Source organism: Panthera pardus, unplaced genomic scaffold (genome assembly GCF_024362965.1).
Source record: "Panthera pardus isolate Hobbes unplaced genomic scaffold, ASM2436296v1 HiC_scaffold_11, whole genome shotgun sequence".
In the NCBI taxonomy this organism is placed as follows: Eukaryota; Metazoa; Chordata; class Mammalia; order Carnivora; family Felidae; genus Panthera; species Panthera pardus.
The window spans coordinates 81,107,305-81,125,352 of NW_026526666.1; the positions used below are offsets into that span (position 1 = coordinate 81,107,305).

An 18,048-nucleotide genomic window follows, 5' to 3' on the forward strand; every position below is an offset into this window, starting at 1 on the left:
AGTGTCATTTCCAATCCATTGAAGAGAGGATGGATTATTTAATAAATGGTTTTAAAACAGTAGGCTTAAACACTTGGGGAAAAAAAGAAAAGAAGCAAACAGACCTCATACATTTAACCACATGAATTCCAGTACTAGAAGAACATGAAAATCTAACCTCAGGTAGAGATGTACTATAAAGAGTAACACTGAAAGCAGAATCCATAAATGCAAAAACTATTTAATATTTGATTAAATAAAACTTTAAATGGATTTATGTAAAAATAAGCCATAAAAAATTCAGATAGTAAGTGGACAAAATTAGTTTCAACGTGTATAATCAAATAAAGATTACCAACCTGATGCATCAAAGAGCTCCTAAAAATCTTTAAGGAGAATATACCTGGTCCCTACACCTGTAAAATAAGCAAAGCAATAAGTGCTTCATGATACAAGAAAGAGAAATGAAAGGACATTGACCCCACTCATAATTAAAGAAAGGAAAACTGAACCAGTAATTAAACACCATGTCTTTTTTCAAGTCAGCAGAGAAAATCATAACAGTGTGGGAGACGTTGTAGAGACACAACTACTCTTCTTCAAAGCTGACATTGTGTGAAATGGTTGACACTTTCTGGATAATGGTTCCGTGATGTGAATCGAAAGCCTTCAAAATATACATGCCTTTGGACCCAGCAATTCCTCTTTCGGAATTTATATGGAAAAAAAATAAGTACAACAGTACATCAAGATTCAGCTACAAGGACACCTCCTAAAACACTTTGTTACTTGGAAGATTAGTTAGCTACTCAAATGTCCATCAATAAGGAAATGTTAAATAAACATAGGGTACCTGTGTATAATTATTGCATTATATGTGCAGCCTCTAAAAGGCATAATGTGAAAGAATATTTGAAGACCCACAGAGGTAGTTGCAATATGTTGTTAAGTCGAAAGAGATGTTTCCCAAAAGAATATATTCAGTTTATAAAAAATAAACAAGGATATATGCATAGAAAAGTGTCTGAAAAGATCTATCCCAAGATGTTAGTGCTATTACTCTCTTATTTTTATCTTCTCATTTTTTTCTAGTTTTGAACAATAAACATGTATTACATGTAAACTATACTATTTGTATAAAGAAAGAAAATTTGAAAGAAAAGTAAAGTCCCACCATGTGTACTTAAGTGCTTTCTTTCACTCTTGCCTTTAATAGGCCTGACTAGCTGGGGTTAGGATGACATGGAGCTTCTTGGGAAGACTGGACCCTCCAGGCAGTCAGGGCAGTCAGAGGGCCCGTTGTCCCCTTCTCCCCACAGTATTGTTCCTGAGGAGAGGAACAGAGTCCTTGTTCATCCTGCAGAGCTGTTTCCACCAGGTCTGGGCCAGCATTGGCCACTGCAGGAGCCAGGAGCTCCTCCATGGTATCAAGAGGGAAAGAAAGGTAGCCCCTCGTGATCCCTAGAGGAACAACCCCCTGTAATTTATAGGGCTGTGTGTTTCCCCTTGGCTTTCTATGTGTGTCTTTGCCTAGAAGTCAATGCAATTAAACAAATACTTAATAAATGCTTATTTTATACTTGAACTTACACTGGGTGCTAGGAAAACCCAGAAGAACAAGCCACTCTGGCTTTGCTGCCTTCACGAAGGTTATAGTCTAGTGGTAGAGACAGACAGTCTAATGTACCACGGCTAAGAGCAGATAGGGGCGGGAAACATCCAGAGGCCAGCCTAGAGCTTGGTTAGGTAGGCGTCCTGGGGTTGAGACTTAGGCCAGTCTTCAAGGACGAGCAAAAATCAGCCAGGATGAAAGGCGTTCCAGGCAGAGAATCAACAAGGGGTCACTGATGTATGGCAAGGTCACTTCTTCCTTAGAAGCATTTAAAGGCTTCACCAAACCCTTAGCATGGAGCTCTAAATTGTAAAATAGCTGGCATGATCCTATAGCCCTTGCTCACCTCTCTCAGCCTCCTTCAGAGCCCTGTAGACACTACCTTCTAGCTACACTGAAACTCTTTCAGTTCCTGAAGCTTCCCAGGCTTTCATTGTCCTCTAGAGCTTTGTGCATTGAAATGATTTTCTTCTCTCTGGAACACTTTCTCCCCCTGCACCGTCTCCACCAACCCTCTTGTGTGGCCAGCTCTTCATCTTCTGAACTCACTTCCTTTAATGAGCCTTCCTGACCCCCTTTCTCCAGCCCTGAGTGTGAGTTGGGTTCCCCTCCATGGGCTCCCACATGATCCTGTACTTCCCAGCTCTCATACTTTGCCACACAGCACACAACGTGCAGCTCCATTTTCTGTCTCCCCCTGAAGACTCTCAGATCTTTGAGAGACATGTCTGCCTTCCTTGTTTCCTGCAGCTTCCCCAGGTTCTGGCTCTATGCCTGGCACATCAGGAACTCAAGAAATATTTATATGAATTGAATTAAACTGAACCAAGACCCTTCTCCAGAGGGCAGTGCCTGTAAGAGTGTCTCAGGTTAACAGATCCATTAGGTCACTGACTCTGATTGATCTTCAGCAGACAGAGGAACAGCTGGGGAAACTCTAACCTGTGTGAAATTCAGAATTATTCGATTTCCCAGCCAAAGGGAACGGCCAATTCAGGAGTCCAAAGAACGTGCCCTTGCTGAGACCCTGGAACTGACATTTTTTTAACCATTAAAGCTGCCTGAGAGATGAGTTGAGCAAAGAGAGCACCTACTATGTGCCAGGCACCATGCTGTGGGCTTTGCATCTGCCAGCCCAGTCATGCCTCGCTCCAAGAATTAAATGTCATCTATGAGGAGATGCTATCACCCGCATGTTAGAGTGGAGGAGACTAGAACTCAGGACGTGCTGAACAACTGGCCCAGACCCTCTAGCTGGTGGACGGGCTGTTGATCTAGGTCTGTCGCCACCGCCCCCTCAAAGCCCATGCCTTTTCCACAGCTCTGAATGTGTGCTTCGGCATGGTATCCACATCTGTCATAGGCTCCTGCATGGTGACTCCGGTCAAGTATTGGTTTGTGTGTGCATCCATCACACCAAATCTGGATTCAAGCCCCAACATGGGGCCTCTCTGTCCCTGTGACAATGTCTTCATTTCCTCACAATGGCCAAAAGAGCCCCAAGCAATCAGCACAGCTGGGAGACCTAGGGGCTCCGTCTCAGTTGTTTACTCATCCTTAGAATGCCAGCCAAATGTTTATTCCTATGGAGGGGCTGTGTGTGCACGCTAAAGAACAGAGCGTGGGGCTTAGTGCTTAATCAACTCTTGACTCCCTCTGCTGTGTCTGACCCACTCTCCGCCCAACCCGTGCTCTAGCCCAGAGGAAAGGACATATATTCCACCAAGCCTTTTCCCAAACTCTGTAGACTGAGAATGGTTTCTCATGTGCACACATGTTAATGTATTGAGAGTATAGGATACACGTGGGCACACATACCTGTGTGTCTCCAAAACGCTCACATCCCTCATGCCAAAGAAGTCTCCCCAACCCTCCAGGCGTAATTGCCACTCTTCTTCTATGCCCCCATTCTGGACTCTCACTATTGATGTGTCTGTCTCCTCCACTAAACTGGGAGATTTTTCTCAGGGCTTAGCTCAGGCCTGGCACTTAGTATGTGCTTAGGATCTGCTTCTTTGAGGAAATAAATAGATGCATCTCAGTTGTCTGGGCACAGGGCATTACAAGCTGCATGCCTGGCTCTACCACCTCTGTGGGGCTCTGTTTCCCCTGCCCACCCACCCCCATAGAATCCCAAATACTCTGGGGTCACCAGCTCCTGTCAACAGAGAAGCAAAAATATGAAAACATCTAAACTGTTTTAGAATGAAGAGCTTGGATCCAACCATCATTTATCAAAAGCCTGTCAGTAATTATCTAGAGAAGTATTCCTCAAACTTTTATGTGCCTACAAATCTCTTGGGCATCTTGTTAGCATGCACATTCTCATTCGGAAGCTCTGTGGTAGAGACTGAGATTCTGCATTTCTAACAAGCTTTTGGGCGATGCCCATGCTACTGGTCCATGGACTTTTAATAGCAGGTGGACCCAGCCCCCCTAGTCTACCCAAGCACCTGCCCTTAGCACATCCAAGGCATGTATTCCCATAGGCACGCTGACGTGTGGGTGGGCATGCATGTACACACACACCCACCCACACACAACTGCCATCTGGATGAGTTCAAGAGTTGCTTTGGGTGTTAAGATCCTGCCACCCCATCTTTCTCACCACCTGACCTGCCTCACCACCTGGCCACTGTTATTACTGCCTGCTCTCTCTCTATAGTTTGAGAAGCTAAAACCTTCTCGGTCAACCCCTACAGCCAAACTGCACTTCAGATCCCAGCTCTGCCACCTGCCAGCTGGCTGACCCTGGACAAGTGACTTTATCTCTTTGTGCTTCAGTTTCCTTGGGTGTCAAATGGAGATGAAAATAATCATACTTATGTCATTGGTGGGATTAACTGGGTTTCATATCTTCTCTTCCAATCGATAGGGACCGGCTACAGGGCAACTAAAACACACGGCTTGGTGACACACAGATACTTAGTGCTGAAACTTTAGTGAATATTATTGTTTTTCTTTAGTGCTTTCCAGTCTGCCCCTAGCACATTCTGAACTATGTTCAATATAGCATGTCACTCTGAACTGTAGCTTATTTTTTTTGTTTATTTATTTTTGATAGAGAGACAGAGCACAAGAAGGGGAGGGGCAGAGAGAAGGAGACAGAATCCGAAGCAGGCTCCAGGCTCTGAGTTGTCAGCACAGATCCTGACACACGGCTCGAGCTCACGAACTGTGAGATCATGACCTGAGCCAAAGTCAGACACTTAACCAACCGAGCTACTTAGTAGCTTAGTAGTTTAGAAGTAGCTACAAGTAGCTTAACCCCTAGCTACTTGTTTAATGTCTTGTATATCATATCCCCTTGCACCTACCTGACCCTGGATCCCAGCCAATAGGAAGCACCCATCAAATATACAAATACTTGTTGAAAATTAGTGAGTGAATCAGTGAATGAAAAAAGGCTATGAGGCATTCTCATGGATCTAGCCATAAGTCTCCCTTTCAAATTTGACGGCCATAAAGCAGTTGTCCTTCTCCCTGACTTATGGACAGCAGCGTGTTCTGGTTCATTTGGGTGCATTCATTCCAGTTCACCCGTATGTATCGATTAGTGCATGCTCGCGGTCCTACTCATTGATACACATTCACAAATGTTTATGCAGATCCTGTCTTGCATCTGGGCTGCTTCAGCCATCTCACTTTGTCACCTGGACCCTTCCGGTCTCTTGGCAGGTGTGTTCTTCACATTCCACACCTTCCACCTGGAGAGTGGCCACGACTACCTCCTCATCACTGAGAATGGCAGCTTCTCCCAGCCCCTGAGGCAGCTGACCGGCTCAAGGTTGCCAGCCCCCATCAGCGCTGGACTCTATGGCAACTTCACTGCCCAGGTCCGCTTCATCTCCGATTTCTCCATGTCCTATGAAGGATTCAACATCACCTTTGCAGGTAAAGCATGTCAGGTCCCCTGGGGGAAATGATGGCAGAACATTCTGCCTCTCCCTCTGCTGCCAGCCTCTGGTCTTCCCAGCCCATGGATATCGATCCACTTTCCGATCTCTGGGAGAATGACCTCACTGCTGCAGCAAAAGATAGCTGGGTTAGACACAAGGACAGACCTCCCTGTAATGGGCTGGGAAGCGGGTTTTTGGGGGACTCTCCTTCCCTGAAGGTGTTTAAGATTCACTCTGAAAATCACCTACCCAACTGGTTGGACTAAGAGGTCCCTTCCTACCCTAGTAACTCCTGATTCTTCTCCTGATTTCACTTCCACTGTTTCACAATCCCAGCAATTAAAAAAAAAAAAAGTAAGAAGGGCATTTGAAATTAACATATTGGAGTATTTGAGTATCGTTTGGGGACTTCTTCACCAATGCTAATTTAGTAGCAATAGATATTTATCTTTGTGTTTAGGAACCCTGAAAAGAAAGCTCTTTAATTTAGTATTCAGGGAGAAAAGAGAACCCTTCATTCTTCTTGTCCCAATTACTCCCACCACTCTTGTGCCATTGCTTCCCAGAACCCCCTTCTCATCACATGGATTTCCCCAGGACAGGAAAGAGATATATGGCCTCTAGGAACTGGGACATGGCCAGCTTAATCCCATGCTGTCCCTCCAGCAGAAGCCACCTGCCATGTGCCTGGGCCAGTCTGGCCAGTGGGACATATCCAGCCACTGTGTCTCCTCCCATCTAAGAGACCCTCCTTCTCTTTACCAAATAGAGCCCCAGGGACTGTGTCCCAGAGGGAGATACCCTTGGGGAACAATTGAAATTGTCACTTCTGTGCCACCACTAGAAGTATTGGGCAGATCCCTGGCTGATAAATGCCACCCCATCATGCTTGCCATCTGCCTCAAGTGTCAACGTTACCAACATAGCTTTGAGTGAAGCATTTGGATTCTTTCTCCGGGTGTAAGTTGCCTTCGGCTGGGTCATACATTCTGACCCTCTAGAACCAAGCAGATTGAATTTATCTGGGTCAGTGCCTAGGGAGAGAGAGGCTGGAAAGTCTTCAAGCCCTGAGGCCTGGGGTTAATATGGAGATGAAGGGACAGAGGAGGGAAGGGTCAAGTCATGAGGAACTTCATAAATACTCCCAGGAAGCATGTTTCCAGAAACACTGTGTCCTCTCTCTGCTTGCAGTATGAGGCATCCCCACAGCCCAAAGCGCTGTGTTCCTCACCTCACTGTATGTCTCTCTCACCCCTTTTCATCTTGGGGTCTCTCTTCTATTCTCTTTACCTTTTGTGGGTCAGTGTGCATATATTCTGTATCTCTGTCTTTATCTCTGGCTCCTTACTCCCACTGTTTGTGTCTATATGTTTCCATATTCTGTGTCTGACCCCAGCTCTCCTGCTGCTTTTCCAGAATATGACTTGGAGCCCTGCGAAGAGCCTGAGGTCCCAGCCTACAGCATCCGGAAGGGCTTACAGTTTGGCGTAGGCGACACCTTGACCTTCTCCTGCTTCCCCGGGTACCGTCTGGAGGGCACAGCCCGCATCACGTGCCTGGGGGGCAGACGGCGCCTGTGGAGTTCGCCTCTGCCAAGGTGTGTTGGTAGGTGGTCACGTGCTTTCATTTTGCTTCACTAATGGGGTGGGCCAAACTTTAGTCGATTGGTATGAGGTAGTGAAACACATATGGGCCAAAAGGCCAATAGGCCTGGGTTTGAGGACTGCCTGAGCACACACTCTTGCCTGCAGTGGGGCGTTGGGTGGGAGGCTTGAGCTCCTTGCCAGGCTCTGGAGGCTCTTCAGAGCTCCGGGCTCCAGGGGTGGAGAGAAGTAGGATGATAGCCCAGGGAGCAGGGACAATTGCTGGCTGGCCCTCGTTTATAAAGTTGATGGCTCTGCTTGCTCAGCGCTTGCCACACAGGGCTGGATGGAACACAGGCTAGATAGTGGTGTGCTTACCATGCTAGCTGTTAGCATAGAACCCATGCGTCCTGTGAAATCTCGCATGAACCCCCAATATACCCCGTAGCTGGAAGCAGCAGTGACTGACTGAAACAGGAGCCCTGAGGTCAGCCTTGCCTGAGATATCCCCGTGGAGCCTGGGGCTCTGCAGAGGACAATTGTAAACAGGCTGGCAAGATGGGCCTGGCTGGGCCTGTATGGTCACACAGGTTCAAGGTCGGGTCTCTGCTCAGCCACTTCCCAGCTGTTAGATCTTAGGCAGGCCACCAAACCCCCTCAGCCTCAGCTTCCTCATTTCTAAAACAGAGATAACAATGTTCAACTCACAGGCTTTATTCCAGTTTAGATGACATAATTTACAGAAACCCAATGGGGTGCTGTATAATTATCATCATTCTGCCAATAACCTTTTTATTGTTATCTATCAATAACCAATAACCTCTCACAATCTCAGAGAGCAAACCTGAAGACACATGGATGCAAAATTCCATTTGGATCCATTAAATAATCCCAGAGTTTATCCTTTCTCCTGTAACTACCCCCCCCCCCCACCAACAGCATCCACGCACCCTGACCTGGGCACACATTGAAGCACACACATTCAGACCTACACATTCCCCCATGTACATTCAATTTTTCTCCAGCTACCAGAAACTCATTCCTTCTCCAGGAAAACATCCTCAGCTAAGTAATTCTGGGGGAAATCTTTCTTGAATGGGATTATTCAGGACCACAGATGCACACACTCCTTAAGCTCTTGCCTCATTGATCTCATTACATAAACTCATTCTTTAACTTATTATTCCAATTACTGTTTGTTCATGACACCTCACAATATTTTCATTATTACATTTGTCTTCTGTTTCGTGTGTTATTAATAATGCACGGCAATTATAATCACCTCTAATTACCACCAGCCCTGCAACAGAGCCTCAGGCTGGAGGTATCATGGGAAAGCCCACCCTGAGGATGCTCCCAGTTGCTACATGCACTGTGGGTGTAAATTGGATAACTTAACCCACACAGTGTTACCAGGAAACATTCCCAGCTGTGAAGGAGATGAACAGCTCTGGGCTCTAATTCATGGTGTGATAGGGTGACACAGCCCCTGACCTCAGGGACCCTTGAACTTGATGTGGAAGAGACAGCCCTGACTCCAGGGGACCCAATCTGCAGCAGGAGACATGTCTCTGTCCTTGGGAGCCCTGGTGTGATGGAGAAGAGCAAACCCTCTGCCTCCAGAGCCCCAGACTGATGGATAAGACACAGCCCCTGCCCTTAATGAGACCTCTCCTGATGGGGACGACAGAAGTCGCAGATGCCTCAGTCAGTGGCAGGACTTTCCTGTGCATATGACTGTTTGTTTCTCCGGCACAGTTTGTTTCCATTTATACTTGTGTTTGGCTTTTCAGTGCATCTGCTCACCTCCCCTGTTACTTTGGAAATTCTCCCAGAAGCAAATGTCTTGTCCCTCTACCTTCCTGTACCCTCCCCGGTGCCCAAGACAAAAGCCCTGGCAGGGAGTCAGGCTCTGGTGGTCAGCCAAGGACTGGCCCCATCTGAAGCTACCAGCTCTGTGTCCCTCCTCATAAAGGTGTTGGGTGGTAGACAAGAGGAGAGGGGCATGCTGAGGCAGAGATGAGCACAGAGCAGTTGTGCTGGAAGCCAAGACCAGGAAAGGTGTCCCATAACATGCCAAAGCCCATGCTTAAGGGAAGCCAAACTTAGGAACTAGGCAGAGGGCAAGAGGCATCAGGAATAGCGAGGGTGCCGTGAACACTGGGCAGCTAATGCACACTTCCCAAGAAGCTTCTTGGGCTGTCTGCCAGTCCCAGAGCACAGGCAGTTAAGGCTCCAGATGGAATCAGGTAAGCCACGTAGATTCACCTGGGATAGATGGGGAAAGAGAGGAGGAATAACACTTGTTGAGGGCCTACTATATGCTGACCAATCCTCATATGGTCACTTATTTTATCATAAAATCTCATGTATTTATTCTCTATAGTCTTATACAGATGCTATTATTGCCCAGATGAAGGCAGATGAAGAGACCGAGGTTCAGAGTGTTGATATAACTTGGCTGTTCATGCTCATCTCACTGCTCCACAGGCCTCTCCCTAGATGGAGGGGAATAATGCTTCACCCCAGAAACAATGGAGAGCTGCTTAAGAGTGCTGCCCATGTGATATGACTGAGTAATAATAACATGGCTAAAAGCCTTCAGCACCCCCTCCCCAAATCCCTGCCCTCATCTCAGGGCACCCAGAAAATGTACATGGGGTGCCTGTCCACTGCTATTGCTTTAGTTTTTTGCCCCAGCTCAGCACATTCATTGTGCATATTTGGATACTTTGCAAACAGGCTCTAAGACAAATGGTGGCTGTCTTGGTCAGTTCAGGCTGCTATAAGGAAAATGCCATGGGTGGCTTAAACACTAAATATTTATTTCTCATGGTTCTGGAGCCCAAGCCACCCAAGATGGAAGGTGCCAGGAGATTCAATGTCTAGTGAAGGTCCTCTCCTAGCTTGCGGGAGGCAACCTTTTTGCTGTATCCTTACAAAACAGAGACAGGGCTCTGGTCAGTTCTTCAGCTTATACGGTCACTAATCCCAATCACATGCCAAGGGCCGCACCTCCAAATACCATCACATTATAGATTAAGGCTTCAACATACGGATTTGGCACAGGATCGTGAACATTTAATTCATAGTAATGGCTTATGTAAACTAGGAAACTGAAGCTGTCCTGAACTGGACAGAACCCAGGGAGTAGGGCCCATTGAAAAACTAAGGGCCTGTTGTAGAACACAGACATGGTCTTCAAAGGTCTAAAGAGCAGCCTGAGGGACACAAGAATATAAACCAAGACCACAAGAGGCTCAACTCTGTATCACAAGTTCCATCTACACTGCCTTGCCCCAGTACACTTCAGGCTTAGGACAATTAGGGTTAACTAGGTGGTGCATTGGTCGGTGGCCCATTGGTTGACCTCCGAGCCCTTCCAGCAAATACTGTGCCTAGAATAGGGACACTGAGGGATAGTTTGGAGAAAGCAGACTTGCTACCGTCAACCCCAGAGATTCAAGACATGCTCCAAATTCTCCATATGTCCAGACAAATAATGTGCCTGCCATCTGGACTTGTATTTACATCCTTCTGGAAACTAATTATTTTTAGGATGGTACATCTTCTGAGGTCAGTGTCCTCCATATTCATTCATTCATTCATTTGGCAAATATTTATTTTACAGACAATCTGGGCTGAGCCTTGGAAGTTCATAGATTCATTAAGCATGACCCGAGCCCTCAAGTAACTCACAGTTTAGGTGGAAGATGCCGGCAAGTAAGAAGCAATCAGGGTGCAATATGGTAGGCACTCTGATATAGGGAAGCGCAGGGAGGGGATCTACAACTATTAAACACCCGAGAGAGATAATTGCAGGTTTCTGCAGCCCTGCCCTGCCACCGAGCTATCTCCCCTTTCATCTGCTCATGCCTGCCCTACCCTGGCACTGAGTGGGTGTTGGGCATAGAGAAATGTGACCACATCCCAGAGGATCGACAGTGGAGGAGACGGAAATGTTAACAAATAGGTGAAGTAAAATGTGGTGACTGCTATAAATAAAGATATGGGAGTAATGGGGAAAGAATGACTCATTCTGGAGGAGGAGGAAAAGACTTCAAGAGGAAGGTGTGAATTCATTAGCTGTCAAATGAAACAGGGTTTCAGTGGGTCTATGCTAAAACCTTTTCCAAAGCCTCAGCGGCCTAAAATTCCAGGACCAGGAGGGTTGGGCTCTCAGCCCCCTCCTCTCGGTGAATGGAGAGAATTGATCTAAATGGTTAAGTACCAGATCCTTTATTTTTAAAACAGGGATGATAATTATGCCCACCTTATGGGGTTGGTTGTTGTGACTAATGATTGAAATAATCCTTGTAAAGTTTGGAGGATGCTAGCAATACTTACTCAGTTTTCGCCCCTCTGAGTTTCTATCCTGCCGTCTCTCCTCACTTGACCACCCCCATCCTCCCTGCCATCCTCCTCAATCATTCTGCTGCTGTGATACTGTATGAACAGGTGTGGAGAAGGGCTGCCTCATGCCACTAAGAAAGTACAGGATGCCTGGTGGGGTAATCTCTATTCTTGCCAATGAGAAACAGACACACAGAATAAGACAGAGAAAGAAATTGGGCAGAATTTCTTTAAAATGCCTACAGATGGGCAGATACTTTTAAAAAACTTTGATATGCAGTCCTATATGCCGGCAGGCAAATGGACAGAGAAACAGGCATTCGGGCAGATAGACAGGCAAACAACGTGCCATCTTTGTGAGGTTCTCCAGCGCTGTAAGTTGTTTTCCACATGTGGCTGATGGGGGTTAATCTGTGATTATTGTGATTCTCTTTCCAGCTGAGTGTGGGAATTCAGTCACGGGCACTCAGGGTACATTGCTGTCCCCCAACTTTCCTGTGAACTACAATAACAACCATGAATGCATCTACTCCATCCAGACCCAGCCGGGGAAGGGCATTCAGCTGAAAGCCAGGACATTTGAACTGTCTGAAGGAGATGTCCTCAAGGTAAAACTGATAGATTTCATAGAGGATGTGAGTTACGGTATACAAAAGTGTGCTCAGCACCTACTTGTTTCTCTCTGTGTGAATGACCCAAGCTTTCTTCTTCCCTCCTGAGTTCCAGGATATTGTCCTCACTTGCCTGGGAGAAAGTGAGAACCCAAAACAGAACGGTCCGTGAAGGTCTAAGAATGTGACTTTAGAGTTTGCTTAGGACTTGACTGTTCTCAAATACATAGGTGGTAGAGTACGGGTTGACTGCATGATAAATAATAATAATAATAATAAATTCAGTTGGAGTGGCCATTGGGTCAGGTTTTTCATCGTGACTCTGACCATCATGCTGGATAGTGAAGAGCTCATAGATTGTGCATGTGTGCGTGTGTATGTGCATGTGCATTTGTGTAGATACGTGTTTGTGGATGTAGATCCTTCATATATACATTTCCACGTGTGTGTGAATCTGAGTCTATGTGTTTGCTTGGTTCAAGGGACCAGTGTTTGTGCAGACTTGTCTCAGTGTATTTTGTGCATGTGCATCTGGGTATGTCTTGAGGATATGTTTCTGTAGACTAGCAGGGCTGTTTCAGCAGCTCAGTATGCCATGGTGCTGGCCATGTGTGGCAGCAGGGTTAAAGAAAGTGGATTTAAAGAAGTGACGGTGCTTGATTATGGATTGTTATGACACTGAGCACACATACAATTTGTATTTCTTTGTGTGTATGTGATTAATGTGTATCTCCAGTAATGTATGGTGTGTATGTGTGTAATCAAAGCATGGACTCTGGAGAATTTGTCAAAGAGCTGCCTTATTAAAATGGATTATAAGGAAAACCTCACACAGAGTTGTCCATTTTCATCCAATGCGAAGAAACTTTTTTAACTTATCCTAATACAGTTTTATTCCCCATAGCCAGAGAAGTCTTGACATGAGAAACAATCAGAGGTCACTACTCTGAAAAATCCAAAGAGAAAACATTAAGTGATCCCCATCCCTTAGGATTCTCTCTGGATATGATGAATGTACTGTGCTTTTTAAGCAGAGATGATATTCTTGACTCATTCTCTAAGGCATGTGTTTGCTGGGGTACGTGAGTGGGTGTGGGTGTGGGTGTGCACATGCATTTGGAGGGTGTTTCTCACTCTAAACTGATTATCCTTGAACCCATGAGGTGACCAGTTGGGACCGGGTATGCCTGAAATAGAATATGTGAAGCAGCCCAGGGCGATCAAGGCACAGTCACTGGCTTTTTTTTTTTTTTTTTAATTTTTTTTAACATTTATTTATTTTTGAGAGACAGAGAGAGACAGAGCACGAGCAAGGGAGGGGCAGAGAGAGAGGGAGACACAGAATCCGAAGCAGGCTCCAGGCTCCGAGCTATCAGCACAGAGCCCAACGCAGGGCTCGAACCCACAAACTATGAGATCATGACCTGAGCTGAAGTCAGATGCTTAACTGACCAAGCCACCCAGGCGCCTCCACCCTGGTCACTGGCTTCTTAAGCTCTACTTTGCAACCTCTGAGCTCCCCAGACAGAAAAACAGTGCATCTCCTTTTAAGTGAGCAATATACAAGACTTTATAATTTCCAAGGGCCATGTCCTCAGGCATCCCCCAGACCTCACCTCTCTGCATCCATTTGTTCATCATCAACACCAGATCTTCAGAGGATGTAACCGGGGTCAGCAAGGCCAAGGTGATTTCTTCTCTTCAGAGCTACAGATGGAATTGGTGAAATGCAGAGCCCTTCTTGCATGAAGGTCATTGCCAACCCTGCAGTGAAAAGAATTCTGGAGACATAATTTTCAGGTTTTAAAGGGAATATAGCAGCAGTTCTGTGCGTGTGGCCTGATAGGATCAGCAGAAGGACTCCTTGGCTGCCAGAGGTCACATGGAGTGGCAGCTACCTGAGCCTCTTCACCAGGGTGGTCTAAATTCAAAGAAGCACCTAAGACATGGTCAACAGGTGTGCACACCCAACTACCCTGTCCATGTGGTGTCTTAGGATCAGGTGAGCAGCTCAAATGAGAGAAGAGAGACTTTTTGAGGCACTCAGGGTAAGAAGGGAGAGACACAGGCCATAAAACCCAGGTCAGAGGTCAGGGAGGACTTGTATAGGATGCAGGACCCCAGGTAGTCCTGCAGGGCTGTGGAGAGAGAAGGATGAATTCCTGTTTTATTGGGGGATGTTCCCAGTCTTCAGACTTTGTCTTAGAGCCATCTGCCCAGCTGGTCCTGCCACCCAGCCTTCTAATAGTGGGCTCCGCCTTCTTGCCCATGACCTTCTTCCTGCTGTGCCCAGGCCTTCTGAGTGTCCCCCTCAGAAGGCTGGGCTATGGCTCTGACATGGCAGAAAGGCCACTCATGGGACCCTGAGCCCCCCATAACTCCTATAGAATGGAACCTGGGGAAGGGAGGGCAAGGCACCAAGGGAGATGGGATGGCTTCGTGTCATCCCTTCCTGCTCTAACTCTTTTCCTCAGATCCTGGTCCTCCTGAGGGAGAACCTGGGACATGAACAGGTACAAAACTGTTTCAGAACTAAAAGAAACCCACAGTTTGGTTTCCCAAATAGTCTCCAGAATGGCCGTGCACCCGTGTCAGCCGTAGCGGCACTACTGTGCCAGCCTGTGACTCTGGTCGTCCTCGACAGGAACGTGTGCAGGAGGAGCCCAGCACACCAGTCAGCTCCAAGAACACCTTGTCCTTGCTGTGCTGGAACTCACCCATCTGCCGGAACACTGGCAAATTCCTCACCCTGAGGCCTTGCCTTTCCCTGCAAAGAAACCCCGGTGCACACCAAGGAACTCCTGACCTGTCACCTCCTCCACCTCCTTATTTATTGCCCAAGATATAATATATCATACATCTGATCAACCTTCCAATCTTTCCATATGGTCTTGTAATCCTGACCCATGGAGTGACTCTTGACTTGCATTTGTGACCCCTGATCTGTGTCTTACCTTTAATTACCGAAAATCCCTTAAACCACGCCCCTATACATACTTCAGCTTGTCTCCCCTAATTACCCGATTCCTTTTATTTTGGCCCCCACCAAAATTTTGATCTGACCTCAGTAAGATAGGAAGGGCCTCTAAATTGCAATGGTATGGAAAGATACCCTCCAGCTGAAGATGGCAAATGAAACACATGTGTATATATATATATGAAACCATCCTGCACAGGTCCCCACTGAAATGACTACAAGGATACAAATGCAGGGAAAAGCGCCCTCACCCATGGAAATTAGGCAAGGGCACATTTCACATATAGCTTAAAAGAATTTTCACCAAATGGAATATCCAAAAAAGAACCCACGTTGAGAAAGGGCCTAATCAAAGTATGATTCATGTACCTGAAGTGAATCCTGCCCATGGACTCAGTGCCAAAACCCTTAAGGAAATCACATCTAAGGCCACCTAAGTCAGAGCAGCAGAGCCTGGAGCCAAGGACATGCCATGTACTGTTGGCCTGGACCAGATCTCAATACCACTAGCTCTTCCAGAAGTGTGCTAGGTGTGAGAGACCACACAGAGCCACGATTCCCTCTCAGCAGGGCGCGCTGGGCTTGACTTGGCTTCTGTCAGCAAGTCAGATAAAGTAGGGCAATGCCTAACAAAAGTGGTCAGGCTCTTCAGAAAAGAGGCTGCCACAATCACACATGCATACTTTAGCACCAGGAGCAGGAGAACTCCTGCTATGCCCTTTTCTCGCTAATTCCTCCGTTCCCCTCTAGACACCACTGGGCATTTCCATTCTCCTATTTTATTCTCCCTCTGTGATGGTGTGCTAACAAGAAAATTAACGGGATATGTATAAATATTCCAGAGATCAGAAGAAGGGAACCGGTCTGAAGACTGTGAGCTAATTGCCCCTCTGTAAGCAACAAAGAAGTAAAACTTTAAAAGCTCCTAATTTGTATTCTTAACAGGATTTGAGAGAATATCATATTTATGACACAAAAATAGGCAGTAATGAAAACTGAGCAATCCAAGATGAGGAAAGATTAAATCGAGATGAAAAACAGGATCACCCAATTAAAAAATGGAATGGAGGCCAGGAACAAAAATGGTAAAGCACAGAAAAATGAAATCAGTTTGTTATAAATTTAAGAATTTCTCTCAAGTCTCATAAGGAAATTTAAAAGAGGATTCTTTTATGTTAATAAAATGTACAATCAATCCACAGTAAAACTTTATGTGCCAAATAACATAGCACCAATAAATTAAATAAAAACTGCTAGAAAGGTAAAAAACAAAAATAAAGTTAAAGTCAGGGTGGAAGATTTTAATATATCTCTGTTAGTCTCCGACACATCACCTAGATTAAAAATAAATAAGGATCTAGGTAGCTTGGATAATATAACAATAAGTCCAAAGAAAGTAGGAGAGAGAGACTAAGATTCTTAAAGTCAAAAATGACAGAATAAATACAGCTAAAAATACAGGAGCAATTGTCAGCAAAACCAACTGGTTCCTTGAAAAATAACTAATAAAAGACACAAACCTTGCAGGGCTGATCAAAGAATAAAGAAGCCACAGGTACAGAATTTTAGGAACAGAAAAAGGAACACAGTCACAGATGAGGTAGAGATTATGAAACAATCAGAAAATATTTAGGAACAACCCTAAGCTAAGAAATCTGAAAGCTCAGGTAAAATGGGAAATATTGACAGATAAAAAGTACTAATATCAAGAAAAAATAAGGGTGCCTGGGTGTCTCAGCTGGTTAAGCCTCTGACTCTTGATTTCGGCTCAGGTTATGATCTCACGGTTTGTGAGTTCTTCATGAGTTCGAGCCCCACCTCAGCCTCTGCACTTGTGTGGAGGTTGCTTGGGATTCTCTCTCTCTCCGTCTCCCCATCTGCCCCTCCCCTGCTGTCACACTCTCAAAATAAATAAATAAAATTAAAAAAGAAAAAATAAAAACCTGAATAAATCAATAATTACTTAAAAAACTGGATCCTCGGGCACCTGGGTGGCTCAATCAGTTAAGTGTCCGACTTCAGCTAAGGTCATGATCTCACAGTTCATGGGTTCGAGCCCCGCATTGGGCTCTATGCTGACAGTTCAGAGCCTGGAGCCTGCTTCGGATGCTATCTCCATCTCTCTCTGTCCCTCCCTGCCCCCATGCACTGTCTGTCTGTCTGTCTGTCTCTCTCTCTCTCTCTCTCTCTCTCTCCCTCTCTCTCAAATATAAATAAAACATTAAAAAGAATAAAACTGGATCCTGCCCATATCCTGTCTTACAGGCCCCAGGTGTAGACTATTTTGCAGGTAAACCGACAAAAGTTCGAGGAATAACTAATCCTGCAATAATCAGACTGACTCAGAAAAGAGAAAAATTAGCATCCATATCCTAATTCATTTTATTTAAATGAGGCAAGTAGAAATATTGATAGCAAACTGAGTGAGGGCCATAGAAGAACAAACTATTGGACTAGTCACTTATAGATCTAAACACCCTACATACATACAATGTCATATTGAATCTAGCTGTGTCTGAAAGCAAAAATGACCAAGTGGGATTGATTCCAGGAATGTGAGGATGTGTCAATATTAGAAAAGCTCATGATATTATGTACTAGACAAACCCTATGAAATTGCTGTCTTTGTAAGTCAAAACCAGTCACATATTGGCAACTTCATGTGATTCAACCTAATATCCTAAACAGATTAGAAGGCAAAAGTATGTGATCCTGCCAGTCACCTCAAAACATCACATGATGAAATTCAGTATTCATTCATGATTCTTAAAAAATACCTCAAAACTATGAAGAAAACTTTATTAATCTGATAAAAAGTTCCTACCAACACCTATGGCAAACATTTTTCTTAATGACAAAACTTCCTAAGGATTTCCAGTGAAGTCAGGAGCAAGACATGAGCTCTGTTATCACCACTAGTATTCAACATTTTGCTGCAGATCGAAACCACTACAATCAGATCAGAGAAAGAACAAAGAAACTATCAAAATTAGAAAAGAATTTATAAAATTATCTCTCTTCTATTTAGAAAATA

The 18,048-nt window shown here is 45.3% G+C and overlaps 1 protein-coding gene across 1 annotated transcript in view; it reads left to right on the top strand.

Moving 5' to 3' along the window:
• Positions 1-18,048, top strand: part of CSMD2 (CUB and Sushi multiple domains 2) — a 597,686-nt gene that overhangs the window by 390,227 nt on the left and 189,411 nt on the right. The window contains 3 exon segments of the mRNA XM_053897825.1: positions 5,270-5,485; positions 6,907-7,095; positions 11,865-12,034. Coding sequence (XP_053753800.1) covers positions 5,270-5,485; positions 6,907-7,095; positions 11,865-12,034 — 575 coding nt within the window.